At 41.1% G+C, this 15,064-nt stretch overlaps 1 protein-coding gene across 2 annotated transcripts; it reads left to right on the top strand.

Annotated features, from left to right (window-relative positions):
- The first annotated feature begins 16 nt into the window (after window positions 1–16).
- trpc1 (transient receptor potential cation channel, subfamily C, member 1) lies at window positions 17–14,844 on the top strand. Of its 2 annotated transcripts, XM_040126455.1 has the most exons (13): window positions 17–571; window positions 1,427–1,581; window positions 1,730–1,831; window positions 1,976–2,178; window positions 3,105–3,236; window positions 3,461–3,656; window positions 5,099–5,435; window positions 7,420–7,559; window positions 8,628–8,777; window positions 12,900–13,084; window positions 13,352–13,553; window positions 13,899–14,093; window positions 14,283–14,844. In XM_040126455.1, exons 1-13 carry the CDS (start codon window positions 406–408, stop codon window positions 14,508–14,510), a joined length of 2,391 nt encoding a protein of 796 aa, XP_039982389.1. In that variant the 5' UTR covers window positions 17–405; the 3' UTR covers window positions 14,511–14,844. The 2 variants fall into 2 exon arrangements, with proteins under 2 accessions (XP_039982389.1, XP_039982390.1); XM_040126456.1 differs by lacking the exon at window positions 3,105–3,236.
- The last annotated feature ends 220 nt before the right edge of the window (window positions 14,845–15,064 follow it).

Below are 15,064 nucleotides of genomic sequence, written 5' to 3' on the forward strand. Positions count from 1 at the left end.
CAGGTTGAGGAGGAAACATGCGCAGTGAGAGCCCCGTCAGCAGCATCAGGACCAAAACGATCCCCAGGATCCTGCGATGCGAGAAGATGATGCATGTGAAGACGCCGAGGGAGACGACCATGTCGTTTTGTCAGGCTACCGTCGCCACGCATATCTACTGACTCGAAGTATTGAATTCATTTAGTCCGACAAAAAGGCGAAAGGGGGTTAATTTTGCAGGGAGCAGAAGCGCGCAAACGGAAGCACCGGAGATGCGGCGGCGATAACAACACAGAGTGACACTGGTTTAGTCTCCCGACGACGTTTAAGCCTCCGCTACGCTGCGACAAAACAACCACAGGATTCCTCTGATGTCATCCCCTTTGAAGGGCTTTCCTGGTGTAATGGTCGCCGGTTTCTAGTGGGATGCACATCAGTGCTTGGCCGCACTCGCTCTCCTTCGTAATGGCAGCTCTGTACCAGGGCACGGACGCTTCCTCTCCGGATAAATTTCTGGCCTTGAAAGACGTGAGAGAGGTGAAGGAGGAAACGACGCTGGATGAGAAGCTTTTCTTGCTGGCATGCGAGAAAGGTTTGTTATTTATCTCCTTTTCCCTGCAGAGTATATCCATTATTTTTAGCTCAGTGTTATGTGTTTAAGATCATAGAAAAGCTCACATTATCTTTGGAATCAGGTGATCGCTGCAGGCTTACAATATTGATCAATTATCTCTGAACCATTATATCTGATATCAGCAGGACTACATGTACTGTAGGTAAACTACACCATGACTAACAGCTCGATAAAGTTCCAGCAGGGTCATGGCAGCAAGCAAACTGTCATACCACATTTTTTCCAGTAAATAACCCTCACCGCCGCTTACTTGTTGGATATGGTGGAATTTTGCCCATGGGGGCTAAGATATATTTAGCTGAACTCTTCTGAAAGTTTTTCCTCCTGGTCTGCTGACTTTTCACAGCTCCTAACAAGGAAAGATTACACAAACAAAAGTGAAGTGAAACTACACATGATGCAGACAGTACGAGCGTAAAAATAGCAATGAAGCATGGGCATTCTCAACCAGTCAGATGGGAGGAGAGTGTTTCATTGATAAGTTAGGTTAAGTTAACATTGTACAGGCAGATAAAGTAGGTGCGCATGCCACGAACTGCCAGTGTAACCATATAAAGTCTCTCAAAACATGGCTCAGCAACAGAGATTGTCCATTGAGGGAGATGTTATTGTTATACCCGCCTGAGGTTAAGATGAGTGCTGGAGCTGAGCCTGCTCTTTGAGAGTGTTTGCCTCTGAAGTTGAGTGTGTGTGTGTGCGCCTGGCGCCATCCACAGATGATAACTCACTGCTTTTATAAACCTGACTTTGCAAGAATTTCAAAATTAGGGTTCCATTCAGGATGTACTGCTTTGTCTTTGGCACGCTCTCCAGGTGACTACTACATGGTGAAGAAACTGCTCGAGGAGAACCGACACGGCGAGCTCAACATCAACTGCGTAGACGTGCTGGGCCGAGACGCCGTGACCATCACCATTGAGAACGAGAATCTAGACATCCTGCAGCTTCTTCTGGAACATGGCTGCCAGGTAGTAAACACGCACACATACACTAAGCACAAAATAATGTATGCACAAGATGTCACTTTTTCAGTATTATTATGATCTGAGTTTACTGTTTCTGTGTGCCCTGTTCTGCCATCTGATAGCTTGTAAAATGATGCGTTTGTTTCTGTAGGCGACAGATGCCTTGTTGGTGGCCATAGACTCGGAGGTGGTGGGAGCTGTGGACATCCTCCTCAACCACAGGCCAAGGCGATCTTCCAAGCCCTCCATTGCTGTTAGTCTCCTCTCATTACTACTTATAAATCTTCTGTCAAGAAAAACACCATGGATGATATTAACAGGCTAATATAATTTATATTTTCCTATAACTTCTGCACAGTATTTTAGATTTTTATCCGTATATTTCTGTCTTTTTTAGAAACTGATGCAGCGGATTCAGAACCCAGAGTACTCCACCACCATGGATGTGGCTCCAGTCATCCTGGCAGCCCACAGGAACAACTACGAGATCCTGACTATGCTGCTGAAACAGGACATCTCGCTTCCCCGACCCCATGCTGTAGGCTGCGAGTGCACGCTCTGCAACGCTAAAAACAAGAAGGACAGCTTACGGCACTCCAGGTACAGGCCACCTCAGTCATTTAGAATTCAAAGAATGCAATAGTCATAAATAGTGTTGACTTTCCCCACATGGCTGTATTAATCTCCCACTGATATAAACCAGGACTGAATTGCACTGAATTGTTGTTACTTGGAACAGTCAGCATCACTTTTGTCTTGCAGATGATGCCTGCATTATTTTACGTGATGATTGTTTTGGTCCTTGCTCTGGTATGTTGGAGCTTAAAAACCGCTAAGAATAATTTTATCTGTCAAGTGTTCGACAAAGCTTCTTGTGAAACACTGTGGCACCTTGTTTTGATGATAGCATCAGTTTCAAAATGTCATCTTGAGCATCTGAAAATAAATTAGTTAGTATCATATATAGTGGCTTCTCAGGAATGCTGTTATCTATTTTTTCGCGGTACCATGAATGCTTATACTGCTGAGAACAGAGAACTATGGATCGAGTGCTCTACTTATCTAGCCATAGAGAGCCAGTAGTGGTATATTCATTTTTCCATATAGTTGGTGGTTTTACACTGAAATATAAAATCACTACAAACACTTATTCAAGGAAAAGCAGCAAAAACAGTAGCGCTTCCTATGGGAAGTAATGATTCTTGGTTTCTGATATCATCTTGGACTTGCAGAAGAGATTTTACAGATCTCCTCTGCTCAGCATCTTTATTCTATCTGCAGGGCAGTGTAACTTCCCACACAGTACATTAAATTAATCAGTCTGCAATTTGGATGGCAAACAACATAGAGGTCAAAGTGGATACAAATGAAACAGCTAGAAGACTGAATGTTTCTCCATATTCCTTTTCCTTAGCTCTACACCTCTGTTTGTTCCATCCTCTGTCTGTCTCACATCACTTTTCACCGCCCCCCTTCTTTTTGCCAACAATTCTGCCTCTTCATCTCCGTTGATGTTTGCGGGTCAGGTTCCGTCTGGACATCTACCGGTGCCTGGCCAGCCCCTCTCTGATCATGCTGACAGAGGAAGATCCCATACTCAGGGCCTTTGAGCTGAGTGCAGACCTCAAGGAGCTCAGTCTGGTTGAGGTGGAGTTCAGGTGTGATTGCTATCAACCGCTGCACATCCGTCGGTCATGTCTGAGACAAGTCAATCAAATTCCTTTGCACATAAAGACTAAGGCGTACATAGAGAAACTTGTTCACAAACATATGTACATACACGCTCACAGTGATATTGTAAACCCTCTTCCCTTATAGTCTGGAACAGATAAGAATCATAATCTTTCATGTGGTCTGACTGTATCTAATTTTTTTACTCCAGGAATGACTATGAGGAGCTGGCGAAGCAGTGTAAGATGTTTGCCAAGGACCTGCTGGCTCAGGCTCGAAACTCGAGAGAGCTTGAAGTTATTCTCAATCACACATCCAACGAAGATCACGTTGACAAGAGAGGGTTACTGGAGGAGCGCATGAACCTCAGCCGACTTAAACTAGCCATCAAGTACAACCAAAAAGAGGTTAGACAGGCAAAGTCTGCAACTGCCACATGAATGTCTTAATGTCAGTAGCAAGCCAATCTGCAATATAAGTGGGTTGAGAAAACTGTCAGCTATATTACCAGATAATTTAATGAAATTTAAAGATAATAATATAATTATCCATTATTAATGTTCTATTATTTAGTGTTCTTCATGTTGGACTAAATATCTGCTCCAGTACGCCAGTGCTTGTCTTTGGGAAATATGATTTTGGTAGGATAAAGTACTTCCTCCAGGCAACGGCAGTCAAAGAAAAACTAAAGTTTGAAGCTGTGGGGAAATTTACAGCTTGGATGGTTCAGTGTGACAAGTTTGGCTCATAAATCTAAGTACAGCTAATAGCATACCACTGTTTCCTGTTGGGGAAATAACAAAGGTAAGGTTCGAAGTAAGGCTGCACATCAGAGAACTACTTCCTGAATCTTATTTAATTCTTGGCCAATAGCAGGTTTGTGGTTGGATTCTGATTGCAGAGAGAACACTGATGCGTTTATAGCTGCGTTACTTAAATCTATTAATAGTGTATCTATATAATACACCTTTAAAAGGGACAGCTGTGGTTCAGATCGAAGTGCGGGTTGTCCACAAACCGGAAGGTCAGTGGTTTGATCCCTGGCTTCTCCAGTCTGCATGTCGAAATGTCCTTGGGCAAGATACTGAGCCTTGATGGCTGTGCCATCATTATGTGGGTGTGTGTGTGAATGCAATGTAAAGTGCTTTGAGTGGTTGATAAGAACAGAAAAGCGCTACATGAGTGCAGTCAATTTACCATGTAAAGCCAGTCTTACTAATCGCCTTTCTCACTTTGAATCCACAATGTTTTTGTATGCCACACAGAGACATCTGTATTTGCAGTTATGTACTATTGAAACAACCTGTTCTTTCTCTGTGGATGGCCATGAGAAAAATCTAAAATCCAAATCCAGTCAAAAAATGGGCAAAAAGGAGCTTCAATCAAGCATTTTTGTGGATACAATTAAAAGACCAAAAACCAGAAGATACAGTATATGCAGTAAATAGGTAGAAATAGCACCTAGAGAGATTATTAAATAGTTTAAAATTTTGGGAAATATACTTATTTGCTTTGATGCTGAGAGTTAGATGAGAGGATTGATGCCACTTTCATGTGTCTGTGATAAAAATAAACCTCAGGCAGCAGCCGGTTAGCTTTAGCTTTAGCTTAGATAGTCAGTTTATCCTACAGACACGAGAATGGTATCAATCTTTTCAACTCTTTGCAAGATAGTGATCAAGCGTATTTTCAAAAATGCCTTACTATTCCTTTAAGCGCATAAAGTTCACTTTCAACTGATTTGACTTGAAAATGAACGGAACTCGTTAATTCAACCTATAATTTACATCACTATCACTTTTTTCTGGTAATATGTTCCCTTCATCTTATCTTGTTGCCCCTCCTACAGTTTGTGGCTCAGTCCAACTGTCAACAGTTCCTCAACACTGTCTGGTTTGGAGAGACGGCTAGCTACCGGCGCAAACACACCTGTCTAAAGATGGGCACAGTACTGAGCGTAGCGGTGCTTTGGCCACTGCTTTCTGTCTGCTACCTTCTGGTGCCACGTTCCCGTGTGGGCCAGATCATCCACACGCCCTTCGTCAAGTTCATCATTCACAGCGCCTCCTACTTTACATTCCTGCTGCTGCTCAACCTCTACTCTCTGGTCTACAATGAAGGCAAGAAAAACACCATGGGCCCTGCACTGGAGATGATCGATTACCTGCTCATCCTTTGGATCATAGGTCAGCTTTTTATCCAGTAAACCATGTACCCATGTATGTATGCTATGCACAGAGGAGTGTCATGTACTGTATGTAGTTATCATGGTGTATGTTTCAGGTCAGATTTCTGTCAATGAATAATTATTTGTCTCCTAATAAACACAATAGAACTGAAAAGAGAATAAGAATTCAATCATACAAGCCATAATTTAATCAAATTAAATTGCATAATGGAGTGTAAATGAGGGATTCCTGTTATGCTCTGGCTAAAGTCCAGTATCCAGTATCCTGTATCCATAATCCTATCAAAGAGAACATGACAAACAGCTGTTTCTATAGTAAATGACAGCCAGCTGGTCTTGGCCTGATTAAATCTGTCAGTCCTGCTTCTAATTGAGTTCTATAGAAAGGAACTGTGGCTTCTTCTTTCTCCGCTGTGGCCCATCTGAGTGCTGGTATAAACGGACTCAGCACACACAAACACACATACATGCAAACGGATATTGACAGGATAGTGACAGTCAGAAATCGACTCTGACTTACTCTGGGGAAAGGCCTCTGTACCTTCCTGCTCTGCCAAGAAGCCATTAGCATGATCGTACAATCGCTTTAATGGCCCTGCCTTCTCAGCAGGGATATTTGTCTCAGGGTTGCAGCATCCTGCCCCTTTCCGCCAGACACAAAGCAACCCCAGCACATTGGTTTGGTTTCATTACTTTCATTGTTGGTTTGATAAGTCATCCCAATAACTGCACCTGATAGGTTATAAAAGGATGTAGAAGCAATTGACTTCTATTACCCAATGTTATGAAGATGATTGTGGTGTAATTTGCAATTTAGTCTGTATATTGCAGGAGTAAGATCAGTAGTTGAGTCATCAAATAGAAGCGTAATGGGTTTTTCCATGGGCCGAGATAACCCACTAGAGGGGGAAAGATACTTAAGTACTGCACAAGAGCAACATCGAAGATCAATTTTAACAAGTTAGACGTTTTTTTTCTTCTTCGACGTCCCCTCATTGTGAAACAGCCCCACTCCAGGATGTGATGCAGTGGTGCAGATTTTACACTCTATAGTATCTTCAGCATCAACACAACATCTAAGATGAGTTAAATAACAAGAATGAGATTGCTAATGATTACCCTGCTCAGACTACTTTGCGCAAATGTAATTAGGAGCTATTATAGTTTTTATATGTGCTGGATGTCATAGCACTCACAAGTCAGACAGCAGAGATTAATATGCACCTTCTACCACTCCACCCCCACCTCCCCTAATATATTTCTTTTTCCCTCCATCCGGCTATTCCCCTGAGATGAGCAAAATGCCAAACATTAATGTGGAAATCAGATGCTGCGAGAGTAAGAGTGTGTTTGTGTGCTGGTAGCATATATGCACGTGTATGTGTCGTAATGTGTCTCAGTGCATCTCTCGCTGTCTATGAGTGTGTGCACATCTGCATTACAGCTCAAATTCATTCTTTGCGTAGTAACACTCCAGATCCTACTAAGCAGGCAAAATGGAGGGAAATTATTCAGAGACAGAATCAATTCATGTGTGAAACAATACCTCGGCTGATTTCTGTGCCAAAGCCTGTTATTCCTCTGCTTACTTTGAGTAAGGTTCAATCTATTGTAATAATGTCTGTATCAAGGCTAGAGATTATGTCACTACATCTTGACTTGCAACTGGAGTCAAGCTTTCAGTCTTAATTTTATTAACTCTCTGTGTAGAATTGATGGAATTCCTCTTGGACACAAAAAGACACAGACAACCATCTTTATTAAATTCCACATACCTCCTTAAATCCCACAGATGACAAATTTTCACCATATTAATCTCTGATTTATGTGTCTAATACATTCCTGTTTCCCCTGGGGTCCCACTGCAAGATGACTTACGACGGAATCTGGAAGCAGTTTTAAAATGTTGACAGCTAGATACCTTTTTCTGTTGGTGTGCGTACATGTGTGCATGGTGACGGTTAAATCCTGCTCTCCTACAGGGATGGTGTGGTCAGACGTGAAGCGTCTGTGGTACGAAGGGCTGGAAGACTTTCTGGAAGAGTCTAGGAACCAGCTGAGCTTTGTGATGAATTCCCTTTACCTAGCCACCTTTGCGATCAAGATTGTTGCTCATAGCAAGGTACTCACACATTACGCACTTTAGATTCAGGAGATAGATAATTGCATGAATTTTTTTCTTTGCTGGCTTGAGAAGTTGTAAAGAAACTGGATTCAGAAAGTTCATTTCATTGTTTATCCATTTTCTGAGAAAAAAAAACAGTAGTCCTATACACTGCTGAAACAAACCCGAGTTATTAAATAACATTAAAAAAGTGTGTTATTTACATCATACTCAGAGGAATAGTTTGACATTTTTGAAAAATACACATATTTGCTGTCTTTCCAAGTGTTCAGTAAGAAGAATGATATCAATCTCTTGTCTGTCCATTAATTAGTCAGCAGCCACTTAGCTGTGTGGCAAATGAATCAGTTTACCAGCACCTTTAAAGCTCATTAATTAGCACATTATACCTTATTTTTTTAACGTGCACAAAAGCCAAAGTAAGTAAAAAACAAGATGAGTTCCCCCTGTTTCTTGTCTATATGCCAAGCTAAATAGCTGCTGGCATCTGCACAATATTTAGCGTAGGGATGTAGGACTGGTAATAATCTTTTCATCTGACTCTCAGCAAGAAAGCGATCATTTCCCGAAATGTCAGAGTATTGCTGTAACTGCAAAATATTTTTACATTACAACTTTGAGAATTTTCTTATGGTATAAAATAAGTCTGAAACTGTCAAGCCAGTCCGTATTCTCTTAGCTGCTTCAATTTAGACGTTAAAGGTTATTTCCAATTGTTTTTTTTTGTTTTTTTTTTATCATTATCTGTACTTTATAGAAAGGAGAATCTTCAGTTTTGATTAAACCACTTGACTGCAGCTTGGCTTTAAACATAGTCCTATTGGGTTAGTCACCTGTTTAGCTAAATCAGGTGTGTTCAGCCAATCAAAAGCTAGCATGCACACCTGATTTAGCTTTGGGGTTTAAAATACCTGATTTAACTTTGGTTTAGGAAAGCAGGATGAATTGGAAGGCAGGAAGAAGGCAGCCAACCTATTCTTAAAGAAGAGTGGGTTAGTATCATTCTGGACTGTTTGACTGCTGTCAACTGTACGTGTTTTCTGAACGTGTTTGCTTGTTCTGCAGTTCAAGAATGTGGAGGACACCGAGAGAAAGAACTGGGATGCGTTCCATCCCATCCTGGTGGCTGAGGGCCTGTTTGCCTTTGCCAACGTTCTCAGTTACCTGCGACTCTTCTTTATGTACACAACCAGCTCCATACTGGGGCCGCTGCAGGTAGGAGAAGCAGTGGGGACTCACAATCTAGTAGTTCTGATTTGATAGCTTACTGGTAAAAGCACAACACAGTCATTTTCAGAGTTTGAGGCTTGATTCCTAGTAAAGCCAGGCATGCAGTAAAAAGACTGGATGGTGATCATGTATCTGTAAAGCGTTTTGAATGAGAAAAAAATGACAAAATTCTTATGTAATGATTATAAAACTGCTTCGATTTCTATTATTCTCTCTAACCCCATCACAAACACACACACACACACACACACACCACCTACTCTCTTCCTTTCTCAGTGGAGTGTGAACACTCAAGGACAAGCCCACACTAAACATCACACCAGCTGTGCTCAGCAGTATCATAACCATCATCATAAGCATTAAGTATAAGCACAGTGAACTGAGGTAGCAGATGAATATGTTCTGCTGTAATAATATGCTCATAAGAAACTGAACCCAACATCATGAAGCTTTCCAGCTTAGTTACCATATGCATCACCGTACTTTCTATCATCAACGTGAATGAGAGCCTTTAGTTCACAGAAAAAAAATATTTGTCAAACTAACTTCAGCTTAGTTATAGCTGGAGGAGCTGATTGTGTTCGCCTACAACACATTGTCATTGGATCCGCGTTTTTTCGCAATCTGGCACAAACAGCAAGTTTGATCCATTGCCAATTTAACAGCAAATTTGGCTGCATTGGCACAAAGGAGAAAGGAATGTCATTACATACAGTATGATCAGTGGCATTTGAAAACTTTTAAACTTTAAAATTTGTTTTAACTTGCAAATTTTAGGTTCTTTGCAGGCTGAGAAGACAGGTTTTTAAATCATTTTAATGCGAAGTAGATTCAGTTTGAAAAATGCGTGGGGATCATGCTGATAACTTGGCTTTTTTCTTAAGTTTTTTCACATTTTAAACGACAAACTAAAACAAACTAAATTATAATCAATCAGAGTGTAGTACATTAAGAATGGTTATATGCCTAAAAAACTCTAACTTTGTTATCATACAGTATTTGTTAACATGTATGTGAACATGCATGTAAACAAATTAAACAAATGTTTGTATGTATTTTTCATACATACACTCCTATTTGGTCTCTTTCTCACTGATAAACCAACATTTATCAGTAGCCAGCTTGTTTCATGCTTTCATACATAACTATAAGACTGTGCCATTTCTTTAACATAGCTGTTTACAATTTATACAGGTTTTGTTTGTTCTTTTCCCTTTCTGATGGAAGAGCATTATTCACTGCCTACCTATGTAAATGGTGAATATCTGTAAAACTTTGCCAGTAAAAGTCTAAGGCTTCATACATTCCATCTCTTTACACTGAGCAATTACAGGTGAACAGTCAAAAGCATATACACTTATTGTAATTTAAAACTTGATCAAAATAGAGATTCACATAGCAAAGTGTGTGCTTATAGCTCTTGATATGTCACAGTTTTTCCAAATTCCCAGAAAAGCCAAAAATCTGGTATGTATATTTTGTGCTCAGGTTCCTCAGTAATTTCAGTGCCATAGGAGTCTCTTTTTATCACGATATTGTGCATTGTCCAGCCAGCTGGCAGAGAGAATCTGTAAAGCCAGCCAATGTCTGACTTGGTGCTGGCAGTCTTTTGGATTTCATTTTTCCCCCATGTGTGACTTTATGACATAAAGCAGCTTTCAGGTATGCAGTGAGGTCAGTCTATTTGTAGGGATACCTTCCTGTCATTAAGCCGCGGAGCTGTTTGTGGTTGACTTATAAAACACTAAGGGTGCCGTGTAGATTGTTAATGAGGGCTTTTTAGCTACAATCTCCTCCATCTTTCTCCTTCCCCTTCTCTTTTTTCATCTCTCACCTCTCTTTCCCTCACTCACTCACCCTGTGACATCACTGTCTGGCTTGGTCGAATGGAAAAATGATTAGCTTTGGAAATAGATGTGGCTATGTGTGCGTGGCCGCACTGACACTCTCATGGCAAACACACCTCCCTACTGATGTACACGCGCCCACACATGCACAAACACACACGCAGACAGTGAGTCAGTACTATGTGGGTTACAGTACTGCAATTTTCTCTGATTCCATCCTTCCTGAGAAGGCCAGCTCCCATTTCTGCTAGGTTTCTGCCCCCTACCCAGGTTGGAAAGAGTAACTTAAAGTGAGTGTGTGTCTGTGTGTCTGTGCTATCACCAGTGTGCACGCAGTGAGCTCACTAATGTCCAGGACTTAACCTTACTGACAGTATTAATCTACCATAACCAATGGCACACCAGGAAGCATGTATGAGAATGACAAAAAAGTCATGTTATGACAAATTCTAACTAGGTTCTGACTAGTGTATTCACACTGTAAATGTGACCAAACTAAGTATTCTGAGAGAGAGGTCAATTTGCAAGCGAAATTGCTTCTAAATGTGGTATTAGTGGATGTTATTGCCCCACAATGTATTGCGAAAAGAAAATGTAGGAGAGACTCACAGCTGGAAAAATTTTAAACAAATTGGCAAAAATGTTGAGATGGTGCCAGGAACATCTTGGTAAACAAAAAACACAAAAATAAAGTCTTTGGACAAACAATTTGCTTTAGCTTCACTGCAGTGAAATGCATTTAAACAATGAAAATGAAAATAAATAGGAACACTGGAAGTACACTGTTTTTTTGACATCCATTGGTGTATACTTTGTATTTCTGTTAAGATAAAATGCTTAAGCACATAATTTCTTATATAAGAACAGCCAAAACAGAATACTATGCTGCCAAATTATTGTGTAGTGAATGCTTTATTGGGTTATTTAGTAGAAAGTGTTTGTGTGTCCCTGGATGCATTTGAGGTTCCTTGAATGCATTAGACCCACCCTCCAGTCAAGGTTAAGAGCTACTGACCTGCTACATTCCTGCTCTGTTTGTACAGTAACTACGTTAGGCTACCTGTCAGGCTCAGCAAGCAGAGAACACCCTCAGGTCCTAAATCAGATGTGTACAAAGTGGCAGAGGAATACACTGGGGGGATTTAGACATGACAAGAGAATGAATCACCCTAATAGACTGGCCCTTCTGCTCAAACAAGCTGCCTGGGTTTCAGCACAAACACTCCAGTTGCAATTCACCTTGAGGTGCAGGCAAAGTGGTCATCCCTCAGACTGGACAGCGTTTGTGTTTGTGTTTTGCAAGGGCGAGCGTGTTCTGACCGTGTTTGAGCATCTCTAGGTCCTAGTAAACAGATAAGCCACTGAGGTTTTTAAAAAGTGGGTTTCCAATGGTCTGAGAAGACCTTCTATGTCTTCGAGCCATCTCTCTGGCTTCTTCTATGTTTGTCTGTCCTTCCTCAGGTAGCGTGAGAGCACTGCAGCCCGAATGTGTGGCTTTTTCCACCTCCCCAGGGAACCCCTGCTAAACAAGAACATGGGGGAAAAATAGCAACAGGCGGCCAGAAAGTTTGCTAACAGGATCAGTATTTAAAGAGTACCAAAACATCACACTCAACTAGCTATATATGTACAGCAGCTACCCTGCTAAAGTTTTAAAGATACTGAAGCAAACAATGGTGTAAAGGGCTACAATGTTTAATGTTTATTTTAGGAAATATTAAAAGGAGAAAAGGAAATCATGTACACGCCGTTTATCTTGTCCGAACTATTGTTCTTAAATTCAGTCTGTGTCAAACTTGAACTGGAGTAATACTAATGCTAATTTTCAAAAATTTGCAACTATAGAAAAACTACTCGATGAGCGTAAAAAGAAAATCTAGTTCATCAAATCTAGTTACATCCACCCTGCAGACCACATTACCCAGACACCCAAATGCATGACCCAACGGTGAATTTGATTTGATTCCTAAAAATATAACGACAAAGGTATTGCTCTACCTTTGACATATTAACTGCTCAGTTGTTCAGAAATCAATCGAACTCTAATAAGACCTGAAAAACTTCCTGTGTGGGATCAGACCTGACCTCAGCTAACCCCCCCCCCCCATCCACACACTCACACACCCCTCCCTTGATGGTTAATGAGGAGTGCTGGGAATGCTGGCAGCAGACATTTTGAAAGAAAAAAAGACTCATGTCTGCTTGATTAGATCAGATCAAGCAGAACATTTTCAACAGACAAATATTAATCTCTCATCAGATTTCCATGGGTCAGATGCTGCAGGAATTTGGAAAGTTTTTGGGGCTCTTCCTGCTGGTGTTGTTCTCTTTCACCATTGGACTAACCCAGCTTTATGGAAAGGACCAGAAAGACCCAGACAAGAATCCACCCAATGACTGCGAGGGCATCTTCTGCCAGCAACAGAGCAATGATGCATTCCACACGTATGGGCCAACCTCTGTCTGTCATTTTAGACAGCCATGGCGATAATGATGAATGTTCAGAATTTGTCGAGAGATGTTAGAGGCTATATACTGTATATGGGGCTGTGTAAACATAGCTGGTACAGTATTGACAGTTTTTCTGATGCATGATTTAACTGTAAAATTAGACGTCATTAGAATAGATTTTTGGGTTAAATTCTGAGCTGCATCTGGCAGACATGTTGCCCAAATACCCACTGACATCTATTAGCTTCTTACATTTCACAGGTTTATCGGGACCTGCTATGCCCTGTTCTGGTACATCTTCTCCCTGGCACACGTTGCGCTCTTTGTCACCCGCATCAGCTACACAGAGGAGCTGCGGTCTTTTGTGGGTGCCATGATCATAGGCACCTACAACATTGTGGTGGTTATTGTCCTCACCAAGCTGCTGGTGGCAATGCTCCATAAAAGCTTCAGACAGATTGCTGTAAGTTTAAACAACTTTTTGCGCATAAATTTCTCCATGCTGTCAAGGGTATTTTCATTTACTGTTAAAATTTAATTTTACTGTAATTCACCCTGAAATGTTACAAGGAAGATAACTTTATTTTTCTTTAGAACCCTGCAGTACATTTTGTTTCCTTTGAACAACCATTTGATTTTGATTATGCAAAGGAAAACAACTCATTGCACAAAAAGTCAATCCCCTCAAGGATTTTCACAGAAAGAGTGGTTTTGCATGTTCAAAATTTCAGCTGGAGAACAGTGTGTGAAATTTAATTCACACATGCCTGTGTTTTCAATGTTCTTGTTGGCTGTTGCACCTCTTTAGAATCACGAGGATAAGGAGTGGAAGTTTGCTCGGGCCAAACTGTGGCTTAGCTACTTTGATGATAAGTGTACCCTGCCACCACCGTTCAATATTCTCCCCTCTCCAAAGACTGTGTGCTACTTGGTGACCAGCATGAGCAAGTGGATCTGTTCACATACTTCGAAGGGCAAGGTGAAGAGACAGAACAGCCTAAAAGTAAGTAAACTTGTCTTTCAAAAGCAAAATTTTGGTAGGAAAATTGCTGCCAGTGCATCTTTGTGATTTGATTTTGATTATTTTCTGGAAGGGTAAATTCAATCCTTTCATCTAATCTTAAACCAATGGTTATCTGTGCTGTTGTACAGTTTCATCAGTCTGAATTCCTTTACTGTCTTTTCGAAACAGGAGTGGAGGAACCTGAAGCAGAAGCGTGATGAGAACTACCAGAAGATCATGTGTTGTCTAGTTCACCGCTACTTGACCTCCACGCGGCAAAAGATGCAAAGCACAGACCAGGCCACGGTGGAAAATCTGAACGACCTACGCCAAGACCTATCTAAGTTTCGCAACGAGATGAGGGACCTGCTGGGCTTCCGGACATCCAAATATGCCATGTTCTACCCAAGGAGCTAAACAAAGACTATATATCTCAACCCCTTTCCACTCTCCTCTTGATACAACCTCTGCTTCTCGTTTATCTGGGATACTGTTTGACCCGAGCATGTGCAAAAACTCTGCTCTTTGAATCGCAGAGGCTCAACTTTTAAACCTGGAACTTAACTAGAAAAATATATATTCTCCACCAAAGTCTCCAGACTCAGGCCCCCCTCTATGTATTATTCAGCTATTCAACCTTTTTTGTAAATAAAGAAAGCCATTGTTTTCAACAGAAAGACGAATAAAGATTTATGGACAAAAATAGATGATCATTTAATGGCTGATACATTTTGCTGAATGCAAGTGCTGCTATTGAGATTTGAAGTTACCTGCTGATTTCACTCCTTGAAAACTGATCTTTGGCCAGTCAAGTCTGAAAGCCAGAAAACTGTCAGCTGTTCAGCCAACTGCCCAGCAGGCCAGTCCATGTGAGAGTCACATTACACACACCTGATCCATTCTCATGCTTAGCAGAACATAGCTGCCTTGACTGATCCCAACTGACCAATTCAAACATTATTTGTAATTAT

The sequence above is a fragment of the Xiphias gladius genome, chromosome 5 (assembly GCF_016859285.1).
Source record: "Xiphias gladius isolate SHS-SW01 ecotype Sanya breed wild chromosome 5, ASM1685928v1, whole genome shotgun sequence".
NCBI classification, from domain to species: domain Eukaryota; kingdom Metazoa; phylum Chordata; class Actinopteri; order Istiophoriformes; family Xiphiidae; genus Xiphias; species Xiphias gladius.